Raw genomic sequence first — 22281 nt, forward strand, 5'->3', positions numbered from 1 at the left:
CCATAGATAACAATTCCGCACGTAATTTAAAAGAAAAACCTCTTTGACCACACCAAAAAGATTTTTATTCTTATTTTTTACCACGCACAAAGTACACACGAACTCATCGTAAACTCTCTCACGTTGGTTCTCACGGTGTTGATGTGGAAAAATAAAAATAAAAGCCAATCAAAACTCGTTGTTTCAATGATGTAATAATCGAAGGGCAATAACCAATCAAATCATTTTCCACACATTCCAGGAAAAATCACATGGTATTGAACACGATTACCGACGGTAAATCACAGACGCTCCTTTCCGATTTTTTTTCGGAGAGCGGGCGGCTGTACACAGGCTACATAATCATGCATATGCCTCGTTCTTTACGCCACGAAGGTGAACAAGCGCACTGAGAAATAGGCATGCTACACATGAATGTACCTCGTTCTTTAAACTTTGAGGCAGAACAAGGAGCATTATTATTTACCGCGGTGGCAGTCCCTTTAAGATCTCGGTAAAGGAAAATGACGCGTCCCCGCAAAAATAAAATTGTCGCGCCGCTATTTTTTGTATAGGGTCAAACTATATATCACATTAAAGCAAATAGATTGAATTATGTGAATAGAGTTTTAGTCTTTTGGTATTTAACATTGCCTTTTAGCTTTGAGGCCTCTAACTCAGAAAGACAGAGTTTGCTGCAGAAGCAGCGGCTCCTGCTCCTTCACTTTATTGCGAAAACAACTGCACTTTGTTTCATCTTAAAGGTGCGTTCGATTGGGAAATCTGGATTTAGATCTTAAAATCTGGATCTTCGGATTTCCAATCGAACACAAAATCCGAAAACGGATTTCCGTTGTCAGATTTTGTGTTCGATTGGAAATCCGGAGATCCAGATTTTAAGATCTAAATACGGATTTCCCAATCGAACGCACCCATAGTCACAGATGAATGCACTCCAATACCGTGTGAGGAATTTTGATATGTTAAGAATTGAAGGAAATACCACGCACCAAAGTCGAAACTCTCATCTCATACTTAATTTGGGCAGACGAAGTGCCATAAAATCAACCTCCGAGGACAACAAAACATTCCTCACACGGTATTTGGGGTAGTACAATCATCTATAAGAACTGAAATTTTGAAAGCAATATCTTAAGGACGTTCGCAACAATCGTTTGCGCGCAACGTTACTGCGCAGGTAACGCGACTGTAATATGTCACGCATTACTTCGAGCATTAGTGAAGTTGAGGTTTTAAAATCTTTGCAAAAACCGTGGACGATAAGTCTTGCACAGCGTTGGATCAGACAAGATCGTGATCAGTCAACATTGATTTTAAAATATTTATGAAAGTCAAGTAGACTACTGCATGACTGATATTCGCTTTATTTTATCCGTCATGCCCTAGTCTACCTGACTTTCATAAATATTTTTCAAGCATTAGTGAAAATAACCTGGCGACAAAAACGCCGCGGAAAAAAATACGGGCCGGCAAAGAATGGCACATTTATTTCCGAATCATTGGAAAAGGCTGGAAAAGGTAGCTGATCGCGTAGTGGCTGAAAGTATGGAAAACTCGAGGACTACAAAAATATGATGAAATGAAAAATTTCCCACCGTAAGAAGTTATCATTTTTTTAAAATTTTCCGGAAGTGGTTGCAACGGGTAGAGCTTACGAAAACGCTCGTCGAGTATGAACTCTACTGTTTATGACATCCCTAGCAGCATGCAATTATCTAAAAATCCCACTCCTAAAAACAGATGCACGGAAACCCTCACTCTAACAGTTTATTTTTATGATTTTCGATGAATGAGCAGATGAGGCTACATCTTGTTATTATGACCGATTTATCGAAATTAAGGCATTTTCCACTGCCATTTTCTCCGACACAAAGTAGGTGACCCCAATTTTTTTTTCATTTTGGAGTAAGTACTTTATGACCTAACTCTAGGAGAAAATGAAGAAAATTTCACCGTAGGAAGATTTTGGGGCGAACGTCCTTAAAACCCGTCGGGACAGGAGGTCCGAGAAGTTGTAATTTTGGCGTCAAAATAAACCCCTAGAACATCGAGCTTGAAGATTTCACGTGCAGTTCACGGCCTGCTGAATAACTCAACCCTCTACTTGAAAGCCAATTATGCTGAGCCAATCAGCGCTCGCGCACGATTTAAGCTTTCAATTGACACCCATTCATTTCACGGGTGATTGACGTGATACCAAAATCATTTTTCGCGCGCAAATTATGGCGGGAAACAGGAAAAAGCGATTTTAGCGGTTTTAAAATTATTTCTTTAGAATTTTTTTCGGGAAAATATACTTCACAGCCCACCGATTCAAGATTTGCAAAAACACGAAATTTGAGCGAGACGCCCAAATTTACCTTTACCGAGACCTTCATTATTCATTATTCATTATTCATTATTCTACAGTCTTTCACTACGGGACTGCAGACCGCGGTTACAAGGTTAAATGGTAACGCTTCTAGGTGGACGTGTATTCTGTAATTGCTCTAGTAATCCTGTCAATGAGGACCATGCAGTATCTTTCCACATTCCACTGACGGTTAATTCGATGAGTCAGGTCTGAATTCTGCTCATTTTTCTCACAGTCATCCGCCGCCATCTTGGATAACATGTGAGAGACCCAACTGGAAACTAGCGAATCGTTTTCGTTTTGGTCAGCAGTCACCTGTGCAGGCTCTTACAGATTTCGGCGGGATCTTTCGGCTGTTTTATTCAAGTTCGTATACGGTTGTCGACGATCACAATTAATTTTGTGCTGATGATTTTCTCGTTTGATTTGCTCTTTAAATGCTGATCGGAAGCGAGGAAATGCCTAAAACAACTCAAGTAAAAAGGTAAGTGTTAACTATACGAGAATAGTGCCTTTTTTAAGTTATTGTCTGCAAACAACAACTACATATGCAAGTGTAAATCGTCAATTTCATGAAGTCGTCCGTAAAATCTTCACAGATATCACACCAACTGGATAAATAAACTACTAAATTTGAAATAAGAAGTGTATCTAAGTTAAGTAAAGTGCATATATATAAACTGGTGAGTATTGAAACATAAAAAGTGTAATGATACTTCAATAGACCTTCCACGATTTTTGGCGCCATCTTGGTTCGGGGGCAAACACGGATAAATTTACAGTAAATATATGGGATTTTGGCCTACTTTGAACCACTATAGCACCGCGAAAAATAGACGGTTTTCCACAGTGATAGTGTCTTTTAAAAGACATTTATACTGAGATTAATTTCTCGAAATATAAAGAACTGATTAGCATGGCAGCTGCCGGGATGCGGCGATGCGGATCCGCATATAATTCCCTAAAATCTGCATGCTCCGCATAATTACGATATTTTCCGCATTAACAGAAGAAATGCCTGATATTAGTGATAAAGCAGCTTATTTTCCTGAACATTGAAGATAGTCAGAAGAAAATACCCCATTTCGTTCGCAAGATGAAAGGTCGCAAGTAGTTTCCACGCATTTTGCCACAATGAGCCTGGAGACTAGAACGTGTGTTATAAATTACAAATATCCTCAGTGGGGTCGAAATTTTAAAAAATATCATGTCCGAATTTTTCGACAAGATATACGAAAATTTAGGTCCAAGTTATAGTCGCAAATTAACTTGTATCATATGTGTTTGTAGGGAAAATAGGAGCCCGCAATACATATTATGTATAAAAGCCGCTGAAAATGTCAATGATCGAGGGAATGGATCGCGGTCCGACCATGTTACAATTTTGCTCCATATCTCCAAATTGAAACAAAAATTCATGACGAGAAACAAAATAATTTTTTATCGTTTTCTTTATTTTAGAAAAAGTTGCGGCAAAATGCCAACTGCTAACCCTTTTATTTCAATGGTGAAAGCTGGTCGCAAATCGGTGACTACTAATACTGTGCATTATAACCACAAAGGGAAAAATTCAGTCACAAATGTAACTGTATTGGTCGCAAATGTCGAGTCCTGATTTACCATAAGCATGGAAATACATTGGACGGGACTAATTATTAGTTTTATAAATTGTTTAAATTTTCGCATAATCAACGCATGTTTACCACTAATATGGCCAACAGTTTCTGCATAATCTTTAATTTTTTTCCGCATCCTATCAGAAGCCCAGGATTAGGCTACAACGACCATAAACAAATGTTTAAGATTCCATACAAACCCTTCTAAAATCATCACGGCAAATTTCCGCGAAATTAGAAGCAACATATGAATATTTATTATTCGAATTTACGGACGTCATGCCTTCCTTAAGGGCCTTATTTTCTGCTGAATGAATGATATCAATAAAACTATTTAAAGTAGTGCAAAAAGTTGGAAATCTGTCTCTTTGTAGCGGCGCTACAGCGGTTCAAAGTCGGCCAAAATCCCATACATTTACTGTAAATTTAGCCGTGTTTGCCCCCCAGCCAAGATGGCGCCAAAAACCGTGGAAGTAGCTATGTAACTTTGAACTGAGAGAAGTTGACTCCACAGTCAGTTCTAGTTCTTAGTCTATCTCTGCAGGTAATCTGTTCAATAGTATTATGGTTCTTGGAAAGAGGGAATAAAAATAAATGTTCTATGTCGCCTTTTCTTGCCTGTATAATAATGACTTTCCCGTGTTTAGATTAAGTTCAGGCCTTATCACGGTTTTGGAAGCCATCTTGACTAGTACGCAAACGTGTCCGAAATAACAGTGTTTCCATGAGAATTTGTGTTGTAATAACTTGAGAAAACCTTGAATGTAGAAAAAATTGTGACTGGTAAACTTTAAGTTGCTAACCAAAGGATTTTACTCCCAAAAATTAATTTGCGGATCCTACCTGCACTAGAATTTGCCCAGCGAAATTTTCAATTTCCCTTACATTTGTCTGTAAGTTAATTTTTCCCACAGACACATGTCTGACTGAGCGTAAATCTCAAGCAATTGTATGGCAACATTTAGAATTGCGATGGCCGGGTAGATTCAAGTGCAGGTAGGATCCTCAAATTTTGTCACTAAAATCCTTTGGCATTATTATTTTCAAAATAGGTTGCTTTTTTGATTATTTGCCACCTTCTTGTTGCATTCAACCTCTAACATGTACAATATAAATTAAAACGATCTAAATCCACTTCTTGAGTATATATACGAAAGAAAAGCAATGTTCATACATATCAATTAATTGTATGATTAACTGAATTCACAAAAAGTTCTGTTGTCAGACAATTAACACGCAAAAGCAATTTAATTAGGGGCTGACCATTTAACTCTTGAGGGGGAGGGGGGGGGGGGGGTGGTGGGTGATTTTGAAAAAAAATTTCCTGCAAGCGCTTGTTGGAAGAAAAAAATTGCATGCAGCACAAATGAAATAGAAAACAAATTCTTGCACTGCTGCATGCAAGAAAAAAAATGTTGCGAAGCTATTTCATCATTCCTGGGGGGCTTTACAAAATCCCAGCAAAACTGCAACCATTCCGGATAATCTGCAAGCCAGCGAGCCACTCTGGTTAGCCTATTAAAATAACACATTGATTGGCCTACAGTTAGCTTAGGTAGCTTGCGGTTTGCCCTTATAATGGGATAAGGGATTTCTTGCTTGCTCGGTTCACATGGCTCCAAGTCATAGGAGTCATGCAAGCCATTACGGTTAGCCTAAATTACACATTGGCTAGCCTAGTTAGCACTGTAGTTAGCCTACAGTTCCTTAGGTAGCTTGCGGTTATTGGGATCAGGGATTTCTGGCTTGCTGGCTCGCACTGTATCCAAACTCGTTAGCTTATCACAAGCAGTAATGGAGGTAAATTTTTCTATTTGAAGAATCAAGTTTTATTAGACAAAGAAAAATAATTTGTTCATTTTTAATCTTTTCAACTGAAGCATTTTCATGTAATTACTTTCTATTGAAATATAAGGTTTTTGCAATGTCTTATATAATATAAGACAACATATAACAAATTAGACCATGATCAACTAACTTTAATTCTGCTTTCACATTTGTTTTGGAGATTTCAGTCCACTTTTAAATTGTAACTAATGATTCTAGCAGTAATTACCATGCTATGAGCATTTCTGAACTGCTTTTTGCTATTTTTAGCTATTTTTTTAAATTAAGAAGCTAAACATTTTCAAATCTACCTGTGGAGCATCACTTTATAACATGAGAATATTGTTATTAGGTAATATTAAATGATTCTAAAGAATGACATTCCGAAAACATGTAGCTATACAAGAACGAGTTTTGTATAGCTTACAACATTTTAAGGCTTTGCAGCTCCACATTAGAACTATTACTGCAATAACCACAAGGTAAATGTAACTACATTCTGTAAATGTAAACACGAGACTTTTTTGAGGAAAAAAAAAATCCTGCAGAGAAATGAGGAGAGAAAAAAAATATCCTGCAGAGCATTTAGGAGGGAAAAATATATCCTGCCCACCAGGTTGCTGACCAGAAATCACCCACCCCCTTCAAGAGTTAAATGGTCGGCCCCTTATTATAATTATAGAAGCCAGCTAATTAAAAATCCCACACATATGCAACACATATGTCACCTATATGTCAACACATATGTGACATACATGTATGCAAGTTATACATGGTTCCAATTCCCTACTACATTTCACATATATGTAACTTATATGTTTCATACATGTTGCATATATATTGTATATATGTGACCTGCATGTACATCTGACATATGGGTACTATGTGTAGGGGTATATGTCACATATATGTAGTTTTGGCAAGGGATGGTAACTGAGCGGCAACTCGATACCTCAGAATATGTGGCCTTGTACATGCAATAATTACCAGCCGGAAGAACTACCTCAAAATCTAGCCAAGGTATAGTCTAGATGAAACTTCAAGACTTTTCATAGAGAAACCGGTGAAGCAGCATCCGAAAAGTCTTTCAAGACATTTGCTAGAATCGCAAGACATTTGATTTGTCTTAGAAAGGTCTAGAAAATATCTGGAAGACTTTTGCTAGACCTAATTTAGACAAATTTAGATCTAGCTGTTTTGTACGGGTGATGACCTTGAAGCGTGTAACTTGCAACTCTTTTCCTTGGAAAAAAGCTGGGGATCATATTCTAGGGCACCAATTTTATGCCGAAATATGGACAAAAATAAGATTGAAGCTTCATGCACAGGAAAATGCACAAGCTGTGTTACATCCAAATAAGGAAATTTTTAAACTAAAGAACGTCAGCGCTGAACCAGAGTTAAACGTTTCGAGGTCATGAGCTTCCGCTTTAGAGTTAAGATGATATAATCTAATTTTGCCCATCCAAGCAAAAATTCAAGCAGTGTTCAACCACTTTGAGCAATTTCGTCTCTTCAAGTAATTTTGAAGGGACCTTGAAATCTAAAATCTAAAACTACAGGGCTTTTCAAGGCCTTCGAAAATTAGTACAAACCATAAAATAATATACTGCACTCATGGAGTTGATTGATTTTTTGTTAGCTGATCGCAGTGACCTAAGATGAAACATTAAACGGTAAGTCATGAAGTCAATTAACAAACGATATTACAGAAGGAGGCAACTTTTTACTATCCTGGATCTGCAAAATGCACTTTTGAAGATACAAACAAAAATTTGTTAAGCCTGAAGAATAATAATTATTATACATGAAAACAATATGTTGCCAAGAGAGATGGAGTTGATTCAACCAGGGTTTTTTCAAAAGTGCAAATAATCTGCTTCTCAACAGCCATGTGATCTTTTTTTGGAGACTGCAGGCTTCGAACTGAAGAGGAGAAAAGGAAAAGCCTTGAACCGACTTTCAGCAGTCCTTTAGGGATTTGATTCTTCCTGTTAAATTAATATATAATAATTAGAAACTTAAATGCTGTGCTATAACGTCCACCAGAAAGTTCTCAGAAATGTTCAAAAAGACTCAAAAGTATACAGTGTCCTGGAAATCCAAATAAGAGATTTCATCGTGGTGGATGTTCGTGTGAAAACAGCCACAGCTTATCATTGTGATTTTCATTTTTAGTGTCATTTAACAGCTTGAGGCTGATCTGAATCGTATTATTATAATGCGGATTTCATTATAACTCTGGGTTTGCTGTATTGGGGTTCTGTTCCGTAGATTTCAATACAAGTTTCACCAGGCTTCAGAAGAACATGGTACCTGCACTTGCACGTTACATGTATACCAGGTTTCATAAAGAGGTTCATTATAATGGGGTTCCCAATATTTCCAATATTTTCAAACCCTATAATCATACCACCCTTTTCCAATCCCAATCATTTCAGAATAAGATTTAAACTGTCATACAAGTTTACAGAAATGAATTCCACAAAATCTTTGTGGCTGTATTCCCCAGCTTTGCTTGTAAAAGACGTGGCAACACTGCCATGGCAACCTCAGCCTTTTCATCTGGAAAAACAATGAATGCTTGTTGTAAGATCATCTCATAATAATGGAGGACTGTAATATCGGTTCACTGCAACAACTCAATGCAGCAAATTTGTTGATCTATACAAATTGATCAGATCCTCTAAAGAAATGTTTGGAAAACTGCTGTCATTTTCAGAGTACAAAAGGATTGATTGCTGTACCTATTACTTGTATACAGTGTGTATATACTGTTTCAAGAAACGTCGTTGGAAAAAAAGCACAAAAACACAATAATCCTAAAAAGTTTTGTGTCTAGTTTTAAGTTCAGGGTTCGTGCCCCTCTTGAAAACCCTTGAATTTTGAGACTACACTTTCCAGGCCTTGAAAGTCCTTGAAAATCTTTGTTATTCATTCTTAGAAAACTTCAGTAAATTAAATGTAATCAGCCGGTCGGTCAAGTCATGTGTGTGGTCGAGAATGGTTACCAGTGTCTTTGTATTATTTCCAGGCACGTACATTATGGAAAATGAGCAAGACTCGCTTGTCAGACTATTTTCGTGGTTAAATCCTTCGACGTAAATAAAAGGAATTTGAAAATGTGGTCCTTGAAAGTTCTTGAATTTTTGGTCTGAAATAGTGTACGAACCCTGTAAGTTCCCGGTTTCTTGACTTCGGCATTTCAAGGAAATCTGTACTGACGAGGCATCTTCTGATGTATTCATATATTTTACTTAATAAAACTAATTGACCACCAGCGTGCACTTTATGTCGTGCTATTTTTCCAACAGCTGTAATAGTATACATGAACCCATCAGGCTGCTAATTCCTCCCAAGTATTAACCTCTCTCATTATGGGCCATGTTCATTCCTACGGGAGCGAAACGTTTGTTTTCGTACACCTGACCATTTTCTGACATGCTGAGAATAATACTAAGCGTTGAAAATCTATTTTCTCCAACAAATAGCGAAGATATTATTGGCATCACCTAGCCTTATTGGCTGTTGAAACAAAGGGTCTTTTGTTCCTGTGGTAGGCATATTTGAATAACAAAACCACAAGTGGGACGGGGACAGGGGACGTCGGGACTAAGGGATGCGGCGATGCATTTTCTAAGTATAGAATTTCAGAAATGGGAGAACATCCTAACGTAAAAAGGAAGTTGAATTGCTTATGGTGTTTTGCAATAACGATCATCCGTAGGCTTTTCAAGTACAAGCTAGATACACACCTAGATTTAAAAATTGGATTCTCGAAAAGTACTTCTCGCCTTTCCGTCACAGAGCTTGACTGTGAAACAAAGCAGAAGACCTAATGGCCCATTCCTCTGACCCTGTAGCTAAAATTTTAACGGCGTTTGTTGTTGTTAATATTGTTGCACAAATACTTGAGCCTTATGACTTCTGCTCTGTAATTGATGTTTGAATACCGAGTCAATGTCGTTGTTAGCGGCTTTGTGACGGCATCATTCTTGGCGCTTGTTCAATCTGTTACCTTTATGAAAAATTCGGGCTGTTGGATATTTTTGTTTTAAGAGGAAGCAGCCTTTATCCAATTGACGTTAACTTAAAATCTGCTTACTTAGCTTTCTACTCTCTCCTTCATGTGGTATGTGTCACGTGTTTTTTATTGGCTAATTTAAATCTTTTATCGGAAACAAGGATAGAAAAGTCATCTTATATCAACGTGTTTTGTTCTTTGCTCTAGTACTCCTATCGATGCTTTATCATTCTGCCTTTAATCATATCCTCATCTTAACGAAAACAGTAAATTAAATATAAAAGAAAAAACAGGTCAAAGTGTCCATAGTCACAATGAAAATCAATCAGTCAATCAAATTAAATACTTATATAGCGCATGATCCATAGGTAAATTATCTCAGGTTCTTAAAAAAAACAATAAGGTTATTTACAATGTTTAAAACATTATGACTAATTATGATTATATTTACAGTGGTAAGAAGTATATAAAATGATCTTATATTGAAGAAAGTAAGAAAGTAAAAAATTAATAATAAGCTTTTTGAAATAAAAATATCTTAAGTTTTGTTTTGAAAGATTTTAAATCGTTCTCTAGTCAAGTCAAGTGATTTTGGAAGTTTGTTCCATTCAGAGGGTGCTGCCACTTGAAAAGCTCTGTCTCATGTTGTCTTGTTTGATTTAAAAGTTGGTTGAGCCAATAAAACTTCATCATTAGATAGGAGATTATACAGTGATTTCTTCTTGACTTGAACTAGACTTTGTAAGTAACAGGGTTTGAGCTAGGATTTGATCACTGGGGGACAGTTTATCCCCTTTGCTAAAATTGGGGGGGGGGGGGACATTTTCATTTTAGGGGGATGTCAATTTTTTTCCGTTTTCTTACGTTCAAATAAAGAAAAAGGCACGACAACAAAAACTTATTTTTTTACTCGTTACTTGTCATTAAAAAATTAATACAAACAAGAAAGTTAAGAAAATGGTGTCAATGGCTTGTGATTAGTCATTGTTCTCTAAAAACACTACACTGTGACAGTGTTGATGAATGTATGGATCCCTCATAGTTTCCTAATTAACAGCATCCACGTGTTCTTTACAGTCGTTGTGTCTTAGGAGAGTTAAGGTTCCAAAAATTTGAACACCTTTTTCCGATACAAAGAAGTTTGTTTTCTTAGATTTCCGACAAAAATAGCAGAACATCGCCTCCTTTCATAGCCCAACTGCGTGTAATCTCGTAACCAAGTTTTCTGGAAAGATCGTGGTTTCGTTTGAGCTTCATGTGTTTCTTCCTCATTGAAACACTTTTCTTCTTCTGTATTGTTTTTCTCTGATCAATCTGGCTTCGATTTGAGGCGAAAAAGCTATCTATTGTACAAATACGTTTTCGTCGTGTTATTTTGGGCGTTTTCCATTTACAAAAAATTTGCGGAAATTTCGGTGGAAATTTCCATCGGGTGAATAACGTGTTCCATTTAACTCAGGTCCGTTCGCCGCCCAGTGATTTTACGCGCCAAAATTTAAAAATGTGGCCGTGAATAGCCTGGAAGTGGTAAGACCTTTCAAAAGTTGTAAATGGAACACACATTTCCACCTTTTCAGAAGTTCCGTTTATTCCGGAAAATTTCCAGTGGAACGAACCAAATTAACTATGCTACAACCATAGGTGGAAAAACCCTGATTAAATCGGCAACGCCATCTAGCCAACAAAACCATGTATGTTGGCACCTATATTAGCCAATATAAAAAATACCATAATACTCTTTGTTTGTCCCTCCAAAATTTCTGCATAAGTATTGTTTGCATGAGTTTTTCTTGGGATCATTATATGTCCCAAGAGAAAATAAAAGCAATGCTTATGCTAAATTTTGGAGGGACAAACAAAGAGTATTACGGTATTTTTTTATATTGGGTCATATAGTTCATTAAGGCCGTATTAGAATTATGTCCTTTCCTAGAAGCCAACTGATCTAAAGTAATGTAATCATTATATATACTGGACAACTCATACTCATGCACTCATTATTTAAATAAGGGCAGTCTGCGAAATAGATCTAGGCTGGTTACAACGCAGGGTGCAGAGGCATTTTGTTGGATTGTACAAAACAAGAAAAAGAGGAAAGGGAGGAAAACCGTCGATTTAGGCCTCCTCCATGGTGTCCAAAAAAACTCCTCTGCACCCTGTGGTTACAAGTAGTTAGTGGTACATCTTTTGATAAGGGTTTTTTTTAAATACGTGACCACTCCCCATATGAGCCAATGAAAACAGTTAACGAAACTACAGAACAGAACAATAACAACAACTGTTAAGAATCTCAACTTTCTGGAGCAAACCACTCGGCTGTTTACAAGTGCAGTTGAGAAGTTGAACCAGGGATACCATGCAGGATCAAATTCATCGAGTGGCGAGAACGGGTCTCCGCATTTCAAGACAAGCGCTCTAACCACTAGCCCATACTGCTTCGATATCAGCTACAGTCTTGGACAAAACTGTTGAGACAGTGACACAAATTATTCACCTTCATTTTCGCACACCCCTACTCAGGGAAGAATTTACACCCCCCCCTCCCCCTCTGTCAATGTTGCTGAGTATTGTCATCTGTTCTACAGTATATTTACCGACCAACCGACCATATACGGTTGACCAAGATATGGTTAATTATAACGACCGAGTCCTTTCAGTTGTTAGTTGCATAACCTATCATTTTGCTCAAGATTTGGATTTATCCTCAAGTTTATTGCTTGTGTTATCTTTTCTACCTTCAGAGATTCGAAACGATATTACAGTTCATGAGGAATTAGAGGCGGAGGAGGAGGATATCCTCGTGGAAGAATATCCTTCGGACGCACAAGAGATCGACGAAGAAATGCAAGCTAACGGTGGGGAATTAGTGGGTGCAGGGGTTACATATTGTAGATTCGTATCAATATGACGACAGAAATCATTGATGTTGTCCGGATCTCTGACTGTTTGCTGTCTAATCGACTGGGGCTGCGTGTCCCTTACTGTGGTGAAGTTGACAATTACCCAGACTACCCGCCAAGCGTGGGAGCCCACGCTATTCCTGTACGATTCCTGCTTCAGAGCTTGTCATGGATTCTCTCTTGAGTTGATAAATTATTTTGTTAAGGCTAACGAGGAGCGTTTTAGTTGTTAGTTTCATAACCTATCATTTTGATCAAGATTTGGATTTATGCTCGAGTTTATTATCTGTGTTATCTTTTCTACCTTCAGAGATTCGAAAAGATATTACAGTTCATGAGGAATTAGAGGCTGCTGAAGAGGAGTCCAATACGGAGAAGGATATCCTCATGGAAGAATATCCTTCGGACGCACAAGAGATCGATGAAGAAATGCAAGCGAACGGTGGGGTATTAGTGGATGCAGTGGTTGCATATTGTAGATTCGTATCAATGTTTCGAAAGGACTCATTAATGTTGTCCAGATCTCTCATTGATTGCTGTCTAATCGACTGGAACTGCGTGTCCCTTACTGGGGTGAAGTTGGCAATTACCCAGACTACCCGCCAAGCGTGGGAGCCCATGCTATTCCTGTATGATTCCTGATTGCTTGCTGCGTCGTGGATTCTCTCTTGAGATGATAAATTATTTTGTTAAGTAAAACGGGGGGCGTCTTAGATCTGGAAAATTTCCCCTTTAACAAATGGCGATTTTTGTGGTCCCGCAAAATCTTAGTTTTACGTGTTAGAAGAAAATGTATTCATGAACCTGGTTTTATTTAGCACCAGGGAAAGGTAAAGATTGCATATTCAAGACGATGCCTGGTAAAGCTAGGTAGTTTATATCGTCCGACGTTTGAGAAAATAAAACGATTATTGACCGTAAATCGGTTGGTTAATTATGACGGCCGAGTGCTTTGTTAGTTTCATGACTGCTCAGGATTTGGATTTATCTATGAGTTTTTGACTTGTATCACCTTTGCTACCTCCGGAGGCGTGTTTGAAGAAAATGAAAACCTAAGCTTGCCTCTGGTATCCGAGGTACGATTAAACGATAAACATCTAATATTCTAATAAGTTACTTTTCCACGATAGTGATTTTCTTGTCCCAAACTTGAATATTTGCAGGTGAAGAGGATACACTTCCAGTGGTCGTTAATTTTTCGACATCAGACAATCCGTTTTGGACAACCCTGCCCGAGCTAAACGATTATGAAAGGCACTGTTGGTCAGCTCCGGACTCAATGACTGAATCCCTTTTTTTGGACTTCATGACGGAAATTGTGGATGCAGTCACGCTCAGAGACGATGGTCATTTGTTCAGACTTTTCCAGGCTACGCCAGAGTTGATGGATGAATTAAAAGATCTGAACCAAAAGCGAAAAACATGGTTTGGTGACGACAGAGCTTTCTCAGTAAAAGTGCGCGAGGTGTGCTCAAATTTCCGCAACAATGGGCACAAGATTTTTCTTTACCCACCGAGTGAAAGTGTCCTCATTGAAAGTATTGCCGTTCTGGTGAACGAAGACGTAGATCCATATGGAGAGATTCGAAAAGAGATAAGGAAAAATATAGATGCTGATATCAAGCTTTATGAGGAATTAGAAGCTGCTGAAGAGGAGTCCAACAACGAGAAGGAGGAGGATATCCTCATGGAGGGATACCCTTCGGACGAAGAAGACATCGACGAAGAAGTGCAAGCCAATCCGGAAAAACCTTGCTATTATCCGTCGCAGATAGAGATGGCACATATCCTCAAGAAGCGAATTGACGAAATTATGTGGCATTATCACAAAATTGCAAGGCTAAAAGATGTCTTCAACGATGTTGACTTTGTGGTTTACACAGCTAGGTATCGAATGCTCAGCGACCAAACGGAGAAAAGGATTCGTCATCCAGATGCAGGTGTGTTGCCAAAAGAAGAGCTGAAGGTTCGTAAAGAACCAAATGCAAACAATTGCAAGAGAATGTTTATGTATGTTCGCAGCGATGAGAATGACAGGTATTTCGAGCAACTTAAGTTAACTGTCCAGCAAAAACCCAAAACCCTCTTTGTTATCATAGCCGATGAGTGCCACTGGGGAATCACCAAGGATAAGGCACGAAAGTCATCTGCTCACAATCTGTTCATCAATGAATGGTGCAAGGACGACTCACCAAGAAATGTGGTGGTGGTTCAGATCTCTGCGACTCCTTTTAATCTCCTGACTAGCAACTCTCGCCTTCCTGAAGTCCGATGTGAACTTCTTTGTGACAACACTACGACAAGTGAAAGCAAGTACAGAGCTGGCGATCTCTTGGTACTGGGGACACAGCCTTTCCTAGAAAACGTTAAACAAACCTCCAAAGAAGTGGAGTTACACGTTGTCCATTGGTCAGAAGTTGAGCTAAAAAACTTTGAGAGAGGAATGCGGATGAAACTTAAATCGACGTTGTACACTGGAGATGACGCAAAGCATCGCTATCTACAAGTAGCATCACAGAAGCCTATGACTGTAACAACTTCTGAACGTGACGCGACAGAATTCATTGCTGAGGGTGGGCATGGTATTGTGACAATTAAGTTCTTGGAAAGTGAGAAAAGGGTCCTCACAATAACAGAAGATTTAAAAGCCACCAATGATCCATCTAAAGCAGTCGAGTTTGAAGTCAAAATGGATTTTGGCGTCGACGTTGTAGCATTTCGTTGTCGTGATAAACCAGATCACTATTTGGCAGTTCATGACAATGGCCTGGTCACCTTAGAAGTTGCGAAAGTCGAAAGGAAAGGGTGTGTGACTATCATTAAACCCAGAAACAATGCAGCTACGGTTTCCTTCGAGTTCTACTTGGAACAGTATGGGCCAACAGAAGTCAGCTCGGTTGGACAACAGTATGTAAGTTTAAACTACTACCTCAGCACTATGAAATGTGACACTATGGAGGAACAGAAAATAAGAGAGGATTCGTTTTTTCAACGGATCGTAGACAAGCTGAAAAGAGATAAGAAGCTCAAGACCGATTCATCATTCTTCAAGATTGACGCCTTGCTGTGTGCAGAGTATTGCTATCATATTCTTCATGCCAGCGTCTATGACACCAGCGACAAAATACGCATGGCACTATCAAAAGACGTACACTCAACACCTGCTAAGGAATTCGACGAGAAGCTCGACGAATTTACACGAGAGCTCGACGCAAAACTGCAGGAAAGTGAATTCATCCATCCTGAGGCATTCAAATTTGTTAAAAGAGAGATTTGCAACGAGGCAAAAACGGCGTCAAAAGAGGACATTAAAGAGTTTGCAAGAATGAAGAAACAAGGAAAGGCAAACGCCATTGACAAGGGATCAAATATCCTTTTCTCCTTTGTCCTATGCTTGATGTATCTTTCACCACAGGATTTCCAAGACTTCATTCGAAGCACACGAGAAGCTGCAATCATCGATGAAATCAAACAAAACCTGCAGCAAAACGGCGGCCAAAACCTGGTTGAGACCTGGTATTGCAATGTCCAAGAAAATGAAACAAGTTTCTTAGTGCAGAGTTTGATCGAAAGCGGAAAGGGACGATCGGTCAAGATGAAGATCGTACGAGCAAAGAGCATGGAGACAGCAAATCAATTTTTCCACACTTTAATATTGGCAAGGAGGATATCCTGCCTAAAAGAACGTTTTGAAATCATAAGAGACTATGGCGGAATCCAGATCGAGAAACAGTTGATGAAATCGGCAAGCCCTTTCTTTGTTAAGTTGCAGCCCGTTAACTGTGAGTACAAATTTGACTGCTGCTGTAAGGAACTTCACCTACAACCTGGCCGCAAGAAGTGCATGAATTGCAAACACGTGCACAAGTCAATTACTAAGTATGAAGACTTGGAAAATCTTGCTTGCATCCTAATTTTGGTGGATAAAGGTCGTATGGGAGATACATTCCCCCACAGTTTTGATTGCCTCGATCTTCGGCTAAACTACGACAGTAGCAGGGAATTCAAAGAGGGATCTCCACTGTTTCTTTCCAGTGTAGTCCAAGAGCTTGGAAGAATGTGCCGCTATGCAAATGTCCGTATCGGTGAATCACGTGGTCAGGATATCCCTTATGTGTTGGTTGGACGGGTACTCTACAACAGGCTTAAGGAATCTTTGCAAAGGTCACCAGCTATGAGCGCGATTCAATGTACCAGACCTGACAGGTACATGATCAAAAGCCACGGCACGAGAGCATCTTCACTTCGCTGGATCGACTATGAAGCGCATAAGGATAGCTATGACCACGAAAACACGCAAAAGCATTGTAACAGAATCCTTCTCCAAGCTGAACCTCAGATTGGAAAAACAGGAACATATCTATGTCTTATAAAACTCTTGAGACAAGATATCCTTGAAAGAGAAGACTTTCCATCCAAGAGTGTTTCTTCTTTTGATGAAGGTTTTCCGTACTACTACAAACAGCCTGATTCCTCAGAAGAGATAAAGGCTAATGAATCTATGGAAAGAACAGAAGCAAAAAACTGGGAGTATCCCTACTGGAAAACAATCCAAGAGGCTCCCAGCCTCCTGGAAAAACCTGTGGCGCCGGGAAAGTACTCCTTTGGGGGTTGCTTCTATACGCATGACTGCAAGGAAAGTCCTTTCATTCTGATGAAAAGTGTTGGGCTGCAACCATTCAAGTCTTCTCGCTACTACCCTAAGACCGATTGCGAACATCACATGCGCGCTTGGCATTGGTATCACTTCGAAAATTGCTCGGAATGTGGACGAATTCTCCAAGGTCAAGAACCATGCTTGCAAACTATTCTGGTGGACCTGAATGGAAAGTCAATAAGTGTTGAATGTTCGATACCTGTAAGCCGCGCACCATACAGTCATCTCAAAAAACACTTCGGTGACATTGGTTCAGCTAAGCAAAGTCTTTCCAGGGGCAGCCTGGCACCACAGGAAAACGATGTTCCCAAGTTGCCATACTGGATATTTCACCCTTCGCATAGAGATGATCCACGAAAGTGTCTTCTTAATTACACCCATGTAATGAAAGAAGATAATCGTGTGATCACTTGCGTGCAAGTTGCTGTGGTTCGCAGAAGAAAGTTTCAGGCTTATAAAGCCACTTGGGGTAAAGTTCTTGCTATTTTTCAGTTGCCTGAAGAACTGCCCATTGTGAAGTAGGACCAGAAGAAGGAGGCATTGGATATGCTAGGCTGTTCATCCAGAAAATTGCGTCTGCCTTGAAGCTGGAGTACGTTTTTGTCATTGATGACAACGTGGCCATGATGTCTGAAGCATTATTTACGTCTTGCACGCAGACACCATCAAATGGCAAGGTTTTAAGGGATGACAACGGCATGATTAAAATGAAACGTTGTTCTTTCTTTAAGCCTCTGAGCCATCTTCAGAAAATGGCTGAAGGAAAAGAAATGCCACCCAAATTTGGAGTACATCAGAGTACATACCCTTTAGAGGGTAACTTTGCAAATCAGTTTCCACTGTACCTTTACACAGGACCGGCTAAAATATTCACTGAAAACCACCACGAAACCGAAAAGCACCATGGAAGCTATGGCGTGCTAGGACTTTTAAGAAGTGTTCCAAGAGTGAGAGACTCATTCGCAAAGACCCAGGTGTACGCTGTGATCCTATTGAATGTTCGGAGCACGGTGAAAGAGGAGGTTTTTTACCGTCCTTGGCCTTGCTGGGAAGACCTACGCTTCAATGATGATTGCGACAAAGCTGGTCTCTGGGTAGTTAAATGCAACCGTTACCGTTTTCTAAAAGTTCAATACAAGGATTGGATCCAAAACCTCTCTTTTCCAAGTATCTTTCAATGGAGGAAAGAAAGCGTCTTGCAGGATCGCCCATCCTCGAGCCAGCTGACCGAAGACTTGGAAGAACGTATTATCTTGGAGCATTTTCGAAATATTGTAAAAGAAGCTGGTCCTGATAAATGTTTCAAAGGTCACATTGGGTATGATCGACGAGACGATCAAGTGGACGAACTACCCACAGTTAGAATTGTTGAGCAACTCGAAGCAACGGATTATTCGGAGGAAGCGCAGACAAATGAGATTCAAGTCCTTATTACGTCCTACTGTGCGTCAAATCGAACCACAACGAGCATGATGCAGCTAAACTCAAGATTTTGTGCTACTAAAGAGAAGATTGTCTTTATCATAAGTACGGCCGATGCAATCGAACGCTGGCCTCGCCTCACCCTGGAAGCCGTATCAACCCACAATGGAATTTGTCTTTTTTCGGAAATGAGTGACAGAAAGGCTCAATTTGCAATTTTGTCTGCCGCTGACCCAAACCGACATAGTTTACGATGGATTCTGATTGAGGCATGCTTTAAACAAAACGATCCCACACACGACAGCGAAACAGCCATGGACGTCGACTCAGGTGGAACACGTTTTGAGAATGATGGGCTTGTTACCGATGGGGAACCAACTGGCGTCTCATCTGACCACTGGAGTACCGATTCTTCATGCATCAGTTCATCTGTTCCTGAATCCCCATACAAGCGACAGAAAATTGACCTTGCTAACCTTGCTAACATTACAAACGTTGAGAATTACAATACAAGCAGGAAAGCATCAGCAATACAAAGCGTCCTAATGAGAGAATTAGATCGAGAGAGCTGTAAGGTTCCAAGAAATGAAAAGAAAGAGTTGAAGTCAACTGCACACAGAGGTCCAAGGATCAGTACCGAGATTAAAAACGGTGGCTGTATACTTGAAGACATAAGGGAGACAACGAACAGAAAAAGAAAACTTTGGGAGGATGATACCTGCCTTGACAGAGGGAGCTCAAGTGATTCAGCACAAATTGAAGTCGCAGTGACTCCCGACGTCGACGAACAAATCGAAAAATTGAAATTTGGGGCTAGCTCAAGCGACAGCAGCCAAACTACTTCTATCTCAGTGTACTCCTTACAAGACGCAGCAACAGAGTTGCAGAATACACCTACCCCAAGCCAAAAAAACATGCAAGGGAAAAGTTACGACAGTGTCAGTGACAGCACGGAATACCAGGAGGGAACCAGCGAAGTAACAAGAGCTATCGTTGATCTTTGGAATGAGTACACAAGATGCAAAAAGGAAGGTGACCTCACTACAGGACAAATCGAAGCTCGTCTTAAGGAGTTCAGTATTAAGCAATTGCAGATGGAGGATATCAATACAACGCACTCTTAAAAGCCTGCTCAATTCCGTCAATGAGTCCTCATGTGATGCAATATCTTATAGTCACACGAAAAGTAGACCTAAACTGTACTCTCCCACCTCAGTTTGACAGAAACCACAAAGCTGCTTCAGGACTAGTTCCAGGAATGTCTTCCTTGTCGGTAGCGGTTACGAAAAGTAAGTCAAAATTCATTCCAACCTTCAAGACACGAGAGACGGAAATTAATGTACGAAGTGTGGACGAAGAGGGAAACACTGCCCTGCATCACTGTGTGATTTCGATGTCAAAGACTGCTTTCCAGAAACTATTTTCCCTGTACAAACCCCTTGAATTTAAAAAAATGAGAAATTCTCGTCGTGAGAATCCTGTGAACGTGGCGGAGAACCTACTGTGCGATCACTCTGTAAAGCCTCGAGCCAAGGAAGCGCCTCAATATATGCTGGAGGAAATGAAAATGAAAAATCTCAAGGTAAACATCACAGATTCATTTGCAAAAAATCCTTCCTTTTAACTTATATTAATTTACGTATTTCCAAGAAAATTGACAGGTTTTGATGAAGCAGAAGTAGTTTAACTGAAGAATTTCCTCTAAGCCTAAACACAACCATCGCACTGTAGGAATTGTAGGACATCTTACAAAACTTCCATTATTTGTTTTTCCTGTCTCTTCTCGCCAAAGCGACCTTGGAATTGTTTTGGGATTATAAAAAAGACCAAAGCCATCTTTTTTGACAAACAGCAGTTGGCTAAAGGAGAATATAAAACAAGCTGGACTAGTTACGAGTTCGTCTGGGAGGGTCAGGAGAATTTAACTACAAGTGTCGGTTACTTATTGCTTCTGCTATTAACATTGAATAGGGCTGAACCTTAAGCGATCCTGTATTTAATGATTCTCATCTGAACTAAGGAAAATTACGAAATAAATCCCTTCCGTCACCAATCACTTACGCATAAAATACTTTCAACAAGGTTTGGCATACAGTGAAAGTGTCTTATGAGTGCATTTGAAGAGAAAAATGGTTAAATCAGGTTTTGAAATCTAAAGTTGGTTAAAAGCAACTCGCTTGACTTCATCATCATCATCATCATCATTTATTTGCCTTTATGTGTATAACAGATTTTAAAAAAGCATACAGCAGGTTGTTAGGCGAGGAGACCTCAGGAAACCACCAGGCTTATAGGAGAGGCCACCTCGATATCACAATATTAAACAAAAATAAGGGCTGCGAAGGAGTGCGAAAGGAACTAAATCAGAAACTATCTGTGCCTGGTCTTAATTATAAAGCATTGTATTTTCTCTTTAGGCACTAATCAAGACTACAGGAAGATATGATGAGATGAAAAAGGCAATTTGAAAACAAGCGGAAGCAGAAATCTTATTGACAACTGGAATGACATAACAAAGTACAGGATGTTTGTACAGTGCGACTGAGCTCAAACATCAGACTTTCTTTCACTCCGGCGTGAATTTTGTCTCAATTGTGGCACTTAAAGAAACAAACATATATTAATGACTTCTCTCGTATCTCCGAGGATTTATCTTTTTAAAATGAAAGTATGTTATTTTTTGCAAACATCTTATTGGACGGATCGGCGTTTTATACATATCAGTTAAAATGAACAAGGAAATTTAAGAATAAATAATTGAATTTCATTGCGATACAGTAATGTTGATAGTGAAACTGAAATCACGGGGAAAAAGGTGGAAAGAAAATCCGTGGTGCAACGTAAAATTAAAGCTAACTTTGGCTGAGGTTCTTAAAAATAGATTAAAAGTCTTAGTCTTAAATAGTGTTAGTAAGGATCTTCCGCTGCCTCAGTGATTTCAAATTACTGATAAATAGTTCTTTTAGCCGGGTTGCTTGAAATTCTGTTCCATAACCATGAAGACCTAGTAGTTTTACTCTTGAATCCATTGCGGTATGCGAGAATTACCAGACGCAGCTGAAACTTTGTGAAATCAATGTTTTTTACTTCATACATTGTTTAAAAAAGGGTTTCCCAATATAATCAAGCCCTTCCATACTCACCCAAGCGTACACGTGACATCCAGAAAATTTAAGCATATTTTAGGTGACTTAGATTTTTTTTGCATCTGTATTGTTAAAGTAGCTGAGTTTAATACAAGCGTCTTTATGATGTACAGTTGTGTATTTTGTGTTCTGTGAGTTAATACTCGTCATCCTTGGCCGCAACGAACTCTGGAACAGTGCGTGAAAAAGGAACCTTTACGTACCTTCCCCCATCCCTTCATTATCAGCTTGCTATTCTTTCATTAAAGAACCTACCCTGCCATGTGGCTGAGCCTTATGGCATTCATTTTTATCGCCTCTTTCTCAAAACACCAAGCATCAACAACGAAACAGTCC

The 22281-nt window shown here is 39.3% G+C and overlaps 1 protein-coding gene across 1 annotated transcript; it reads left to right on the forward strand.

Annotated features, from left to right (window-relative positions):
• Positions 1–2735: 2735 nt before the first annotated feature.
• On the forward strand, positions 2736–22160 carry LOC138059650 (uncharacterized). The gene is given in 7 exon segments (XM_068905263.1): positions 2736–2837; positions 12562–12675; positions 13031–13162; positions 13884–17885; positions 17888–19900; positions 19903–20381; positions 21217–22160. Coding segments are annotated over 6 exon segments (6690 nt in total). The 5' UTR covers positions 2736–2837; positions 12562–12662; the 3' UTR covers positions 21268–22160.
• The last annotated feature ends 121 nt before the right edge of the window (positions 22161–22281 follow it).

Source organism: Montipora capricornis, chromosome 8 (genome assembly GCF_036669925.1).
Source record: "Montipora capricornis isolate CH-2021 chromosome 8, ASM3666992v2, whole genome shotgun sequence".
Classification (NCBI taxonomy): domain Eukaryota; kingdom Metazoa; phylum Cnidaria; class Anthozoa; order Scleractinia; family Acroporidae; genus Montipora; species Montipora capricornis.